The 16,150-nt window shown below is 32.4% G+C and overlaps 1 protein-coding gene across 3 annotated transcripts; it reads right to left on the bottom strand.

The window, feature by feature from the left end:
• Nucleotides 1-3,382: 3,382 nt before the first annotated feature.
• On the bottom strand, nucleotides 3,383-10,948 carry LOC132299551 (shaggy-related protein kinase alpha-like). 3 transcript variants are annotated; one of them, XM_059796251.1, is made up of 13 exons: nucleotides 10,744-10,948; nucleotides 8,621-8,787; nucleotides 8,416-8,508; nucleotides 8,094-8,153; nucleotides 7,737-8,009; nucleotides 6,967-7,041; nucleotides 5,933-5,989; nucleotides 5,638-5,778; nucleotides 5,501-5,551; nucleotides 4,957-5,052; nucleotides 4,772-4,855; nucleotides 3,832-3,934; nucleotides 3,383-3,728 (listed from the first exon to the last, which is right to left on the bottom strand). In XM_059796251.1, exons 2-13 carry the CDS (start codon nucleotides 8,732-8,734, stop codon nucleotides 3,646-3,648), a joined length of 1,230 nt encoding a protein of 409 aa, XP_059652234.1. In that variant the 5' UTR covers nucleotides 8,735-8,787; nucleotides 10,744-10,948; the 3' UTR covers nucleotides 3,383-3,645. The 3 variants fall into 3 exon arrangements, with proteins under 3 accessions (XP_059652234.1, XP_059652233.1, XP_059652235.1); XM_059796250.1 differs by having other exon boundaries at nucleotides 8,621-8,784; XM_059796252.1 differs by lacking the exon at nucleotides 10,744-10,948 and adding an exon at nucleotides 10,633-10,711.
• Between the last annotated feature and the right edge of the window lie 5,202 nt (nucleotides 10,949-16,150).

Genomic DNA, 16,150 nt, shown 5'->3' with positions numbered 1-16,150 from the left:
CAATATTGAATAGATCAAAAGACATCAGAAAATCTCTAACTTGGTGACTCCTTTCTCTCGGACAATAAATTCAAAGGTCCTATTTTCCATCCAAAACACTAACCAGTAGCTCCAAAACGACGTCAACAATGAAGATTGAAACACACCAACGAAGGCCAAGAAAACCAGCAACGGTTCAAGGACGGTGACCTAGAGTCACAACTCGAAGTCATTGTGCGTGCAGTGGCCAGGTGGATGTCCTTGAGAGGGAAGAGCATGCCGGTGTCACCCTCACCACTGTTGTCGTACAACACACAGACAGAAAAGAGAATGGACTCTGCAATAATGACTAATTCACCAACACTTAGGGTGGCAATTCGTGTTCGCACGTGGTAATTGTGTCAGTGTCAAATTAAGGTATTATATTTAAACAGCTGAACTCGAACACGACCCATTTAATAATCGTGTCAAAAATTCACAACATTAATACGACCTGTTTATTAAACAGGTTACACAAGTAACCTAATAACTTATTTATAAAAAATTTATATATATTATTTAAATTATTAATAATACTCAATAAAATAATAAATATTAAAAAAATATATAAGTTTTAATCAATCAAATTACTAAATTGTTTATAATTTACAAAAATTAAATTATATGACATTATTAATTTTAGAACTTAAACAAAAATTTATTTACGACATATATAATTAAACGTGTATAAACGAGTTATACGAGTTGAACCTCTCAACCTAAACACGACACGATTAACTAAACGGGTTAATCGTGTCAACCCGTTTAAGGTCAACCCAAACCCGCTTAACTCGTGTCGTGTTGACAGGATGTGTTAACTTTTGCCACCCCTACCAACACTGTGTCAGGCCCGCCCAATTTGAGAGAGGTTGTGTCACGCAAGACATGTGTGCGTTTGAGACTACTTTGTCTGCATGCCCTTATGTGAGAGTTTGGTTCTAAAATATTCCACACTTCTGCACACTTTCGCGGAATATTGAGTGTGGGATAATTTGCATAGATATGTAAAGTTTTTGGGAGATATTTATTTAGAGTTTATAAATATCCTGATGGTTTATATAAATGGGAGGAGTGTTAATGGTTGTCCTAAGTTATCAAGAGTAATATTCACCCACTAAAATAATGAATAGTGTTATAATGTTTTAGAAGGTGAATATGATCAAGAGTTGCAATAAATTATACAAATTTGTGGATACAATTTCAAAACGTGTGTCATTCACATATTAATTCACTGTCTAAAAATGTGTACGGGTTGTAACTGTCTAAAAATGTGAACGGTCTACAATTGTCATTTTATTTGATTCAGCAAATTGTATGCCACTCTTCAGAAAATGTATATGAATTCGTATCACTCTCAAAGTAAATATTAATATAATCTCAATTTATAATGAAACTTCTCTAATTTAATTTTGTGTTCAATCACTGATATATATGAGGAGAGGAAAAAAATGAGTAGAGGAAAAAGAAAAAGTCTAAAAGAAAATTAATGGAACACACAAAATTTTTCTTTTTCATATATATATATATTTTTTGACATAAACATATTCACATAGTGGTTTAAAACTTTTAGTCTGAGATATTTTGAAAGGCAAACAAGTATCCACTAGACTACTTTGATAAATAGATAAGCGGAGAATGATTTTAGATTGAGCAAATAATTGAAACTATAATTTATATAAAATTACAAGCGTCGGGTGTTAAATGCTTAACTAGAAATAATAGAGAGTATTTTGTTGGTAGAACAAATAATTTATGACTGTATTGTGGAACAAGAGGTTGATGGTTCCCATCCACATCAGGAGCTTTTGGATCCCACAAACTTTTTGACCATGCCATTTTTATGCTGAATATACATATTAACATAACAAAAATTGAATTTTAGAATGATTTGATTGATCTTCTCCCAATGTTGAGTTTTCCCAGCATTTATACTCTCTCCAGCGCTTCTATTCAATTACTCTATTTTCGTATGTATTTAAACCACCATATGCATATATAAAACCGTTAAAATTTGAGAGCCCCATTAGATTTCATCAAATTATTGTAATCAAAGGACACCATTTTGATTTCACTCAAATTACTGAGTAGGATAACTCAAAAAGTTTTGCAAGACCTCAGTTTCATCTCTCTTAGGGCCCATTTAACATAAATGATTTCTGATTTTTACTGTCAATTCCTAAAATTGAGAATCAAAGTAAAAATCATGTTTAATAAAATATTTTTATTTTATTGTTTTGAGAAAGTACTTTCTAATTTTGTGACATAGAAATTACTTTCTGTACTGTATCATTATTCATAAATAAATAAATAACTTATTCATAAATAAATAAATAAACGTCTCTCTTCCTTTTCGCTTCTAGAATTCTTCGCACTGCAACAATGGTGAGAGGCTCACCTCAATCCCAATCATCATCCTCGTTGACCACCAGACCTGGTCCCATCGACATGGCACCTTCGCGGCGGACTCAAGATATCGCCCACCACTGTCCTCGTCATGAGCCTCTGCTTCATCTGCTTTGTCACCACCCTCCACGTCTTCGGCAAGCTCTACTGCTACCAATCTGGTGCCGGAGCATAGTTTTTCGGATTCTGATCAAGATCGGATTCATCATGATTGGTAATTGAAATACCCCGAAAAAACGTCATAGTGATGATATATACTCTAAAAGTAGCAGATTTCAACTGGAAACAAAAAAGTCTCATAAAGACAGGTGTCTCTACAAAAACGAATTCTTGACTAGGCTCAATCTACGGCGACAAAGAATCAAATTATCATGAATGACCCTCTTGCTTGAACAGACGACCCCCACAATAAAATGAGCATTTGACGCGAGATGCCGATCTTTCAATTCAGAGTTTTGGTAGTGCATTCCACCAATTCAATGAATGGAAGAGCTCTGCCCCTTACCTACACACACCCACACCCACACCCACACCCACTCACACGGTATATAACATTGATTGTCAATTTTAAAAACAAAATCAAAATTTTAATTATTAAACTTGCTTTCTAATTTCTTGCTTTGAAAATATTGAAAGCATAAAAAATTAAGATTATGATTTTAATTTTGGAAAAAGAAAAAGCCCTAAATGAACTTAAACAACCGACACTTGCAATCTTGCAGTCATCACATCACAACATTGATTTCGTGCCTGGTTCAGACACACTCTTACACACTGCATTCTTTTGTGTGTGTACACACAGAGTGAGCGCAGAAATGCAGTGACAATCCGTTACAAGATTCTGCAGACTGTACGCTTATAGTTCCAAAGAAGTCACAGAATTGGTTGATTTAACACAATGGCAAAAGTGAATGAGGGCTACTAGTGGTAGCTAGCCACCAACTTTTGGACCCTCTCAAAATTAAACTGAAATCCGAGTATCAAACAGATCATTTAAACAGATGTTCATCCTTGACAATGTAATGTTACAAATCTGTTGGTGATACAGAAACAGGGTAATCATGATACCCATTGAGGTTGGCCAAAAGTTGGGTAGTATTTTCCTAAATCTGCTTTTACAAAACAAGATAATACAAAGAGAAAATACTAACAAATGAGCATGGAAAAGAGCGGGAAATAACACATGGCTTCCATATGGAAGACTTGCTAGTTTGTCACTTCAAATCACAATCCAAGGAAAGAACATTGCTTTCGAGCATGCTCGGGTATCAACTTCACCAACGTCTCCACTGGCACTCCCTTCAACTCTGATTTGACAATGACGTGCAGGCAGCATAAACAAAAGGAATTAGAAAATTTTGAGACAACAAACTTAATGTGAGAAGAATTGTTCCAAGTTCTAGTTCATACCATGAGGTTTAAAGTTGAATAGTGGGGGAAGAAAACGTCCATTTGGAAGGCGCGCGTTTGGATCACGTAGTTCATCAAAAAAGGGGTGGGTCAAGGCATCCAACTGCATTGAAAGTTAGCACATGATATTACTAATCTTAAAAATCAGAAAGAAGCATCGAGGGAAAATTATAGGGGAGGACTAATAAGTCAAATCCAGAAATAGTCGTGTTCTTCTAACTTTTATCATTCTGTCAAATCTACTAATCAGGGGGAAAAACAGTAATCAAGAAATGCGAACACCACATTGTCACAACTGGGTAATCAAGCTGGTGCAATGGTGCAATACCAAGAACATTTACAGCCAACTCCAAGGGGTAATTTGTAGAGTTTTAAACCACCGAATAAGCAGTGAATCCAATTTCAAATCACGAAAAGAAAACTAACAAAATAACTAGTAGTTAATGTAGGTACATACAGCTACCAAATTCTCTCGGAAAGCACGCCCACTTGAGCTCGGTTTTTGGTGGAAAATTCACGAGACCCAAATTTCATATCATTTGTCTATTACAGAGAATATTACCCTCGATTTCCACCTTATGTAATCAGTTCATGCTTGACTAAACCAACCAATGCAATCTGGGAATAGATTGCCCTATATACGACCAATGACATGTTCAGTTGCATGACTAATTCAGGAGATTATCAATCCCACATCATCATCTACTATAGAGGGTATTAAAAACTTCCGCTCTTTAGACAAGTAGCAATTTATCTTTGACTACACCCACCAAGATAGGGAATCCAGGAATGATAAAATGTTCTATATGAGACAAATGACATCATCTATCTCCATTCTTAATTAATTTCCTACAATCTATCTTATAATGACCAGATAACACAAACCATTACTGTTTCTTAGTAATGACCATCCCCAAAAGAAAGAAATAATTATGCTTACAGCTGTGCACCGTAGGTTAGGAGAGTATTGCAGCAGTCTCGAAACTAGATCAACAGCTTCTGGAGGCATGCGTTTATGGAATATCTGATAACAAAGAGGAAATGAATATATAAATATATCTCATTACATTGAAAGGTGACATGCAACCACACACAGAAAAAAGAATAAAATAAGTTTCCTAATACCTTGTGCCAGGGATGAGCTTTAATTTGTGGGAATTTGAACTCTGTGTAGTTTGGGTTCATGCATTTAATTTCCTCCCTTGTTGGAGTACCCAAAACCTGCAAAAATCATAGAGTGTGAAACAAAATGGAACATGCACCTCACAGAATTTGAACTAAAAGAAGCAATCCTTGGGTCAAGAATGACGACAAAATTGAAAGAATTTATCATTTGTCAATCCACCAAAAAGAGAGCAAAATCTGCATCAATACAACCCATTTGTGTAATAACAATATTAATAAACTTCTTTCAGGCTATTCACAAGATTTAATACCAAGAAATGTACCCTGAATCATTTGTTGATTCATTCATCTATAGTTGACCCTGGTTTTTTTTAAAATATATAGACTATTTAACAGTTGGCAATTCCCAGCAACAATATATGTGCCCCAAGCCCCCAAAATTTACAGAGGATTTTTTCCATCATTCAAAAACACAATGCACCAAGTATTGATGTATATATATATATATATAGAGAGAGAGAGAGAGAGAATTAAAGCTTTTTACCTTAATAATCTCAACAAGCTGGTCGACTCCACTTTCACCGGGAAACAAAGGCTTAAAACAAAAGAATAAAAATTATATTCAAAATATATCATAAAGTCCAGATATCCATGAGTACAGACAACCTTGTCAACAGGTACCTGTCCAAGAAGTAGCTCAGCAAGAACACAACCAACAGACCAGACGTCAATAGCTGTAGTATACTCAGTCGCCCCAAATATAAGTTCAGGCGCTCTATAATACCTTGAGCATATGTAAGAAATATTTGGCTCCCCTTTAACCTGTAAAAAATAGGAATCAAGCATTCCAACAAATGGATGAGACGAAGGCAAAAACAACAACAGCAACAACAATATTATTATTATTACTACCTAAAAGGAAAGAAATATGGAAACATAAAGAGAAAAATATATGGGAACATAAACAACAACATACCAAAACTTTAGCACTTCCAAAGTCACATAGTTTGAGCTGGTGGGTATGTGGATTCACCTGCACAAAAGAATAGAGATCTTAGTCTCAAAAAGTTGCTGATGGGAGAAAATGTATATAAAAGAAGCTCACTGGAGAAAAAAAAAAAACATATAAGAGCATCAACATTAACAAGACAATAGCCAATGTTCCAAGGCGAAGCTCAGAATTTATGTCATTTACTTAAGTTTATACTTAATCATGTCACTTTATGGAGTATTTGTTGTACAAAAAATCTACATTTCAGGTAATACCGGTTGTAACATTAAAACTATTAACATGGAACCGCAATTGGGGGGCAATGCTTGGTGATCATTGGAGTATTTACAATGCACCGCGGGAAAGAGAGGCTCTCATAAGATGCTAATTATAAGATATATTTCAAAGCAACGCAGCACGTATAAATGCTTTTTACAGAGTTTTAAGAGCGAAGTTCCATTAGTTAGTAATTCTCTTCCTAAGAAAAATTAACAGGAGGATTACTTCAAAAACAAGTATATAAAAACTGAAAATGAATGTGATTTAAGACTTCAAAAAAATATGTCACTTGACCAAAATCAAACCTAATGTTAAAAGGAAGCATTCCATGGTAATGATTAAAACATTCATTAATGTCACAGTCAACACTAATTGAAGGTACCGAAAAATCAACACTAATCCAAGTTGTAACAAATTGAGATAAATGGTGTATCTCTGTTTCTTGATATCTAAAGTAAAAACCCACTAAATAGAAAGTAATTAAATCGAAAGCTTAGAAGTGATAAGAGTGCCCCACACAATACACAACAAAGGCACCGTTGTCAGCCTTAAAATAGAGCCAAGAACCCATGCAAATTCAGGAATACTAATGAGAAATGGTCAACTGGAAGTGAATGATTACATGGTTCACAATCAAGCCTGCTACCATTACATAATTTCGGGTGACTGCATCCCGAGAAGTCCAGTCACAGCACTTGATCATATTACACACAAATAAATAAATAAACATGTAAACATACCAAAAGGTTTTGAGGCTTTATGTCCCGGTGACACACTCCAATACCACGATGAATGTACGACAACGCCCTGAAGATCTGCCACATATCAACAGCATATTATACTATCTACAAGACACCTATCCCTTTTATGAGGGAAAAAGAGTAAGATTAACCAAGAAAATTAAAAACGCAACTACTGTTTATTATACAAAAAAGGGAGGGCAATTTGAGAGGAGAAAGAAAATAGAGGGAAAAATAACATGAAAAGAAAACTAAAGCAGTCCACCCACCCTCAACCCCAAAGAGAGAGAGAGAACAAGCAAACAAGATAGAAAGAGGGGGAGAGAATGAGCAAGAAGAGTCAACATTAGACAAGTTCTCTTTGATTAATAAACTTTAAGATAACCCACCAGTAGTAATTAATTTTGAAGTTGGTATTATTACCATCATTCAGTTATTTTCTTCTTATTTGTTAAACAGGGATGATACAATTTTGAAAGGCGGTTTAACCTAATTAAACTACGAAAAAATGTTTTCTCAAATGAAAATTCAAAAGGAAAGGTACACATCAGACCATAAAACGGAGGTTTGATTTTATTCAGAAAAATGAGATGGTGTTTGGGGGAAGCGTGTTCTGTAACCTCAAATTTCAAAGAAATATCAATGAGAACAGAAAAATGAGTAAATATTGCAGCTATAGAACTTGCCAGAATCTCAAACGTTCTGAAGTAGAGAAAATATAAATAAATAATACTACAGCAACCTCAAATTTCAAAGAAATAGCAATATACCTGATATGTATACAGCTTCACATATATCAGTGGCATCCTCTGGTTCAGCTTATTGTAGTGTTTAATTACACGATGAACAGTCTCAGGAACATACTCAAGTACCAGATTAAGAAAGAGTTCATCTTTTTCAGTTGTAGAAAAGAAACAGTGCTTTAAAGCAACAACATTTGGGTGGTCAAGGAGACGCATGGTTTGTAACTCTCTATTCTTGTATCTCTTGTCTTGGAGAACCTTCTTTATAGCCACAGTTTCACCTGTCTCTAAGCACTTCGCCTAAAAAATAAAAAATAAAATCAGAATATAACAACATATTGAATTGTTGTTGATGAGAGAGAATATGTTAACATAAACTCTTACCTGAAATACTACTCCAAATGACCCTTGTCCTACAACACGCTCAGCCATGTAGCTAATAGTCTAAAATCATTATCAGAGAAACTTATTTTAGAGGAAACCAAGTCAAATTATGAAATCAAGGAGAATAAATAAATATAAACATCATACAAGCGAGAATATTTGATATAGAAAGAAATTTAAAATAATTAAGCACACCCCAAAATAAGATGTGCTTAAGATGGACCACCCCCATATTGCACTCCAATTAAGATTCAAAAGAATCAACTAAATTTGCTTGTACAAAAAGTTACTCATGAAAAAAGTGAATAGCAGCTCCACGTACCTGCTTCGGCTGGCCATTTCGACCACCTATAGTTGTCACTATTATATGACCTGTCTCGGTCCCATTACCATCGACAACTGTGGCTTCCATGTCCTACAAAATACAGAATAGACTAAATCAATCAATGGCAAATAATCAGCAACAAATACAAAAGAATGTGAGAGCAAGCACTCAGAGAGAATTGCTTAACTAATGTCAAAAGTACCTTATCATCCCTAATTTTCATGTCATTCATTTCCTCAGGCAACCGATCAACACCAACTGTATGGACACTGGATTGTCTTACACCAAAAGTAGGTGCTACACCCACCGAAGCCATTGCTATACAAATCCACCGATCACGTTTTTACTTGTTACAAAATCATTTACCTGCTGAAATTGATATGAGGTCAAAACAAACTCAGCTCAGAAACTAAATTTTACAATATGAATACAATTTTTCTTTCTTTGGTCTTTATAAAAATTGAAGCATCCACAGGGAATTTATAAATATATAAACTGAAACTTTTCTAGCAAAACATAAAAGAAAGCTAATAACTAAAGTTCAAATGACCAGCCATCCAGGCCATTTATGTGTTGAGCCTGTTGAAATATAAAAGTCTCAATGAATAAACTGAAACTTGTCTAACAAAACATAAAAAGTAAACCAATATCTGAAGTTCAAATGAAAACAATCCAGGCCGCATATATGTGCCTGTCGATGTATCAAGGTCTCAATAAATAATAGATTAAGGCCAATAGACCTCATAATGGTAACAGCATGAAAGAAGACGTTATCGTTACACCGTTAGTTCTTCCTAATAAATGAATTAAGAGAGACTAAATCTGCAGTGGGAGAAAATCTTATCTAATAAAACATTTAAAAATAACTGATATGTGAATTTCAGTTGAATTAAAACTCAAAAAAATTACTAGTGTCAACTATAAAAGTTATTAGACAACATGTAATAGCCAGTGAGGCACCATTATTATTGATAGTAGCAATATTATAACAAAAAAAAGTGGTCAATACATGAAATTCGTTAAGCCACCAAATACAGTTTGAAAATCTTGTCAAATAAAACATTTAAAAATACCTGATATGTGAATTTCAGTTGAATTAAAACTCAAAAAAATTACTAGTGTCAACTATAAAAGTTATTAGACATGTAATAGCCAGTGAGGCGTCATTATTATTGATAGTAGCAATATTATAACAAAAAAAAGTGGTCAATACATGAAATTCGTTAAGCCACCAAATACAGTTTGAAAATCTTGTGCAATGCCCCCATACAATAATATAAAAAATATTGTCTCCTGGATCCTAGACCTATCCTCTCAATCAATAGACATTTTCCCCATTTGTCAAACAGATCAATCATTACCAGCTATGCACTTCAAAAATTACACATCCAGGTTCACAAAGAACACCACAGATAGCTAAAGTCCACCATCAGGTAATGCCTCAAGTTTCAATTCAATGCCACCGACATTAATGAGAATTAGATATGATAATTAAAAAACATTTTCAAACTTTCACAGCAACACAAAGAACACTGATGAAACCATTTTTATTTTGGAAGCTCTGCCCTTACAATTTTTTTTTTTTTTTTTAATTTATAAGTAGCTCTGCCATTGTATATGCCAGATAAATTTGGAATCTGACAGAAGATACCATTGATGAATCAAAATTCCTTAAAACGTCAAAGAAAATAAATCTTTTGGTACACAACTTTTCGTATACTTTTTGTTGCCCTTAACAAGTAAAATCTAAGATACCACAATAAATACAATTGATGAACCAAAATTCCTTAAAAAAATCAAAGAAAATACATCTTTTGGTACCCAATATATCTTAAGACTTTCTGTTGTCCTTAACAAGTAAAATCTAACAGTCCCAAAAAAAAAAAAAAAAATTATAACTTCTCCAAGTGTCCATTTCTTTGTGAGTGCAGGCTCTGAAGAGAGATTGATAATTATTGCATCAAGTAAAATTTACTCGAACACCACCACCACACACAGAAAACGAAAATAAACAAAAATTAATATATATACCATCTATATAATAACAAGAGTGCTATGTACATAAATACACACACAAACAAATATAGAAACAAAATTGAAAATAATCTAGAACCAAAACTGAAGATCTTTAGTATAACCCTCAATCGAAAATCAGAAAGAAAAATTAATCATCCAGAAAAGCATCAAAAGTCAACATAAAAAGCATATACAGACCCAAATCAACAAAACAAGTAAACAATATCCCCAATCTAACACTTCCGATCATAGATCCAAATCCCTAAAAGCCCATCCACGAAGGAGAAAACCAAAGAAAGAGAACCATACCCCGATCGAATCGGATCCTCAGTAGATCAAGAAGAATAAACGGGCCTCAAATCTTTCCTTGCGATAACTGGTGCTGTGGATAAGATCGTGACCTTGGAAGAGGAAAAACCTATAAATAGAAAGAGAGATGGATACGGGGAGAAAGAGAGAGAGTGATATAGAGAGAGAGAGAGAAACGTATAAGCCTCTATGAGATTATAGACTGTTTATATATATTGTATATATCTATATATTCACCTTCTCTTTTGTTTTTGTGTTGCTTTTCTCTGTGTGGTCAAACTTGAACCCTATATAAAAGTATTTTTTGTTTATGTATATATAACGATACATTATATATGTATATATTGTGGTCTCGGACGAAGCAGTTGTTGTTATCTTTTTTGACCGTTCAAACCTCTACTTTAATTTTCACTTTTTAAAGAAGGAGGAGGAGGTGAAGGGTAATGATTTTGGCGCCAGCTTGAGATTGGGCACCCCTTATTTTTCATGTGGGTCATTTATGTGAGCACTCCCTTTCCACACAAGGGCACTTGAGAAAATATATTTTACAGAACTTTTTGATTTGTGGGGTTTTGTAAGTCCAAGAAAAATATATAATACTGTATTGATAATTGGAAAAAAGAAGAAAAATAATATATTTATGTTTTTTGTTTTCTTGCAAAATAATACTGTATAACTTGTCTCCTATTTAATTAAAATTGAAATGCATTAATTAAAATTGAAATGCATTATTATGGTATTGTCTCCCGTGGTAAAAAATAATAACAATAATTTAAATTGACAGTGTCAAATGGACTATGTTTTTTATTTGTGGTCAATTGATTTTGTCAAAACAATATTTATTAAAAATACTTGTATGTTTATCTTAATTTGAAAATTTTAAAATGTTAAAGCTATTTAATCACATTTCAACTTGCAATAAATAATTTGCACTTTGTTTCATTCTTATGTCAAATTTATTGAACATAATTCTACCAAAGCACATAAATGTGATTTATTTATTTTTATTTTTTTGACAATCATAAATGTGATCAGAGTTCTCATTTTATGAATGTTATAATACATATATTAAGTTTATATATTTTTACATATATGTATGAAAAAATTCATATAATGCCTCCTAAAATTTTTATTTTCTAAAATTATTTCTTAAATTTTGTATTTTTTTCCTTTTTTACTCTTTAAATTCGTTTAATTTCCTTTAAAAAAAAGTCAATTTTTCCTTTTTGAATTAAACTCTAATTTTTTTCTTTTCAAAATTCTCTCATTTTTCTTTCCTTTTTAAATTTTGTTAACTATTTATCTTTAAATTACTCATTGATTGACATATTATTTTGAATAATTTTTCTTCTTTATCTCTTAATTTATAAAATCTGTATTTATTGTCGTGATTATAAAAAAAATAATAATAATAATAATAATACACTATGCCTCTCCTAAATTTAATTTTTGACTTACTTTTATAGCTGAAAGGGAAACATATGTTAAATGAAGTATTGACTTTCCAAATTAGAGATAGTGGCATAGATTTGCCATGTAAAAGAAAAATTTTAAAGAGGTTGAAAATAGTGTCTAGACATATAAATGTGATTTAAAAATAAAATTGCAACAAATAATTTTTTCGTCACGTGTATTAATATAATTTCAGTCATTAAAGGAGGTCTCAAACTTCCCAAGTGAGATTATAAGAAAATTCACAATAAATAGTCTTTTGAGTGTGGAGATGGTATATATATTAATGGTATCAAAGTTGAAATAATCAACCAAGTGGTACCATCATTTAATTCGGTACAACTGTTGGTTGGGTCACCGTGGTCGGCTAGGATTGATTGATTTAGGGTAATTGTGTTAATGTAAGTGTAAAATCTAGGTATGTCTAAATTACTTCTTCTTGTGTATTAAAAAATTGGAATCTTGTGTAATAACTTATAGGGATCAAATTTTAATACGAATTCGTTTTGATTAGTCAAGTATGAATTAAAAATAATAATAATATTTCAATAATGATCTGAATTCATAATTCATTAACTTAACAAATCAGATATGCATTATAAATGATTGGATCAAATTAAAACTATATATATATATATTACTTTACAATATATTATATACGAATGCTATATTAATTATTTACTTAGTATTATATATATATATATATATATATTAAATTTTTTTTTATAAAAAAATGATTTCTTAAACAATAAACTACCTTCATCTAAAAAAAAGGTTTTTGTGAGAAGACATTAATACCCTTTTGAATGGGCGCTCAGGTGGGTCAAATGGAGGAGCCCAAATAATTGATAGTGGTGTGAATATGAAATAAGCGAATATTCGACCGCCACAGACGACTTTCTGCCACTGAAAGACTGTGCCCCAACCTTATCTCAAATCACCATCATAACATCACAACAACTGTTGATTTATCACTCCTCAAAAACTCATTGGTGGACCATATACTTGAATTTTGGCCTCCTAATGTTTGCACCCAAACGGCACAGAAAGATGGAAAGCCATGTCAACCATTCATTGCTTGACACGTTCCACAATTTAGCCATTCGGCCTTTGTGGGTCCATATCTAATTTGGATCCCTCCTACTCATAAATTATTAGATGGTTCAAGTTCATATTATCCGTAGCAGACCAACTAAATTCAGTTCCTTATTGATATTTTTTTGTAATACATTAATATATTCTGCTTGAGTCATTTTTTTAATCAAAGAGTCTTTGATTCACAAAATGTCTGATCTTAATTATATAATAATTTCTCGCACAATTATATTTTATCTCCGTCTTTCTGTTTGGAGTGGACCATGAGAGCATTTGAGTTCACACGAAAATATCATACTAATCTATACGGTGGTTGAACAATCATGTTACTTGGACCAAATATTTAACAAACATAGGAAGAAAAATAACAATAATAATAATCATCATTGTTTTTAGAGTTGAAAAAACATTCTTCGATCCAAGATGGAACGCTTGGATTGAAGTAGGGCATAAATTAGCTGGTGGAATGAAAAATACATGACTAATATCTCCTGAAATCTAATGTTTTGTTTGGTTAGATGGATGAAAAAATGGACAGAAGAGATAAGGGGTGAATGAAGAATCTCTAAGGAAAAGTTTTTCCCCTGTTTTTTTATTTGGTTGAATAGAGATGAAGTGATACCTTTTTTTTTTTGGTCGGAATGGGAAAATAATTTTAATTTATTTTTTACCAATATACTTTCATTGTATAAAATAAAAAAAGGTAGATATTCATTTAAACTTTTTTGAAAAGGTTAAAATTATAAATTGTATATTGGAAGTGGTAATTCATTTTCTCTCACCTCCCATTCCCAAAATTGGAGGAATAGAAAAACTTGAAGAAACATGTAATACTTTATCCAATATTGCTTCCTTTCTCCATTCCCTTCCCTCCAACCAAACACGATAAGTTTCATCCATTCCTCCTCAATTCTTCTCTTTTATCAAACATAGCGTAAGTTCTCGAAAAAGCGCGTAAGGTCTGGGGCTGTAATTTTAAGGATTTGAATTGCATGCGAGATCAATTCGAGTTTAATTTGAAGCATAAGAGAATAAACTCAAATCTAAACTAAACTCAACTATTAAACCGATGAGATAAATCTAATTCAAGATTAACTTATTGTTCTAAACTTAAGTTGCATTTAGGAAGAATGAGTCAAACTCAATCGGGTTAGACTTGGTTTGTACGGTTAGACCTTGGTTTCACTCACTATAAACAAAAACAATCACAATAATCATAATTGAAAATTGAATGAATGGGGATATAAAAAAAGCATATCCAAGATCCATAGCTATATTATTCAAGTAGAGATACATAATATCAATTCAGGTAAAATTGGAGGCATTTAGGTAATTTCCAACTGGGTTAATCAAGATTCCTAATGAAATTGGCATGCTTTGCTGTCATGTCTGAATTATGTGGAGTCACACAAATGATTAATAGTAGTCAAAGTAGGTAAATAGACAAACATTGGTCCACCTAATGGTGCCAAATGGCTACCTCCACCATATTTATCTATTCAGATGGTCCAACTAGATACAGCAGACACTTATACCAACATAATGTACTAAATGCAATCCTTTTTCAAGATTCTGAATTCAATTTTGTGAAAAAAAAATGTGTTCTTATTAGAGAGAATTTTTCCCTATTAGAGAAATACATTGGGTTACATAAATTTGCACTAACAATTAATCAAGAAAAAAAAAAAAAAAAAAAATCACGAGTTCGTGTAAGCTCTCTCATATCAGTATCTTAATTTCTTCCCATTGATCCTTTCTTAGAACTGCTGCAATTCCCTATCAAACAATTGGTAACTGACAAAGCATTACCAAATGCTCAACACAAAAATCACAAACATATAAATTATCCCATAAAGAATAGTAACAATAAATATATTTAATCAATTCATAAACTCTCGAAACGTGTTGTCCGACAATACAAAGTTGATAAATTAAATTCTTAAAACATGTAAGAATAATGTTGTTAGGAGGACCTCTCATGAGAAGAGTCATTCCTACTTAACCATTTGATTGAAATAATATTTTTGAGATTGGTAAATAAATTATTTAATATGTATTTCAATGCAAGAGTTTTAAAAGGAGAGCTCTTATCATGAGAGAGATTATAAGATTAAATGCAAGCAAAAAAAAAAAAGGACAAATATATATCAAAGTCTCAACAATTTTAAAAAATAAAAACAAAAATTAAAATGGACCATTTCTTTAAAAGTCTACAAAACCTTATAAGTTTGAAATGAAAAAAAATAAGAAAAAGAAGTCAAAAAATTTTATATTCCAAAATATAAAAAAAACTAAATTGTTTTGAAGAAATAAATCAACTACATACCACCTACATACATCATATACTTCCGTGATGTGCCTATAAACACTAATCAGAACTCAACAATAAATCACATAAAAGACGTTTTGCTCTACACCCACTTTGGAACTTAATTGGCTAGGCTGCTATCCTATTTATAGGTATTTGTTCCATAATCGATTGCTAGATGCCTTACTCAAGTCTCTGCTGTTTTCTAGTTCTCTAGAATCTCCCTCACACTATAAAATCCTACAACATTTTAGAATTCACCTTATACAACTCTGAAACACTTTAGATATAAATTAATTCTCTACACATGCCAAGCCCTAATTCCAACTATCTAAGCTAGGCATGAATATCCTACAAAATATGTTTTGTGGCCTTCCTATCTAATTCAAATGCCTCCATATCACAATAGTGGCCAACATCTAATCTAATTAACAATGCAAAGATCAGGTAATTAACAATGCAGAGAATGCAAAGATCGGGGGATTGTTTGCACCCTAAAAACAATTTTCAACCACCATTTTTTTGAAATGAGAACAGTAATTTTCAAATTGA

The sequence above is a fragment of the Cornus florida genome, unplaced genomic scaffold (assembly GCF_030987335.1).
Source record: "Cornus florida cultivar Cherokee Brave unplaced genomic scaffold, ASM3098733v1 CherokeeBrave_3.0.0_Hap2_Chr03, whole genome shotgun sequence".
In the NCBI taxonomy this organism is placed as follows: domain Eukaryota; kingdom Viridiplantae; phylum Streptophyta; class Magnoliopsida; order Cornales; family Cornaceae; genus Cornus; species Cornus florida.
This window is presented reverse-complemented; position numbering and strand designations above follow the sequence as displayed.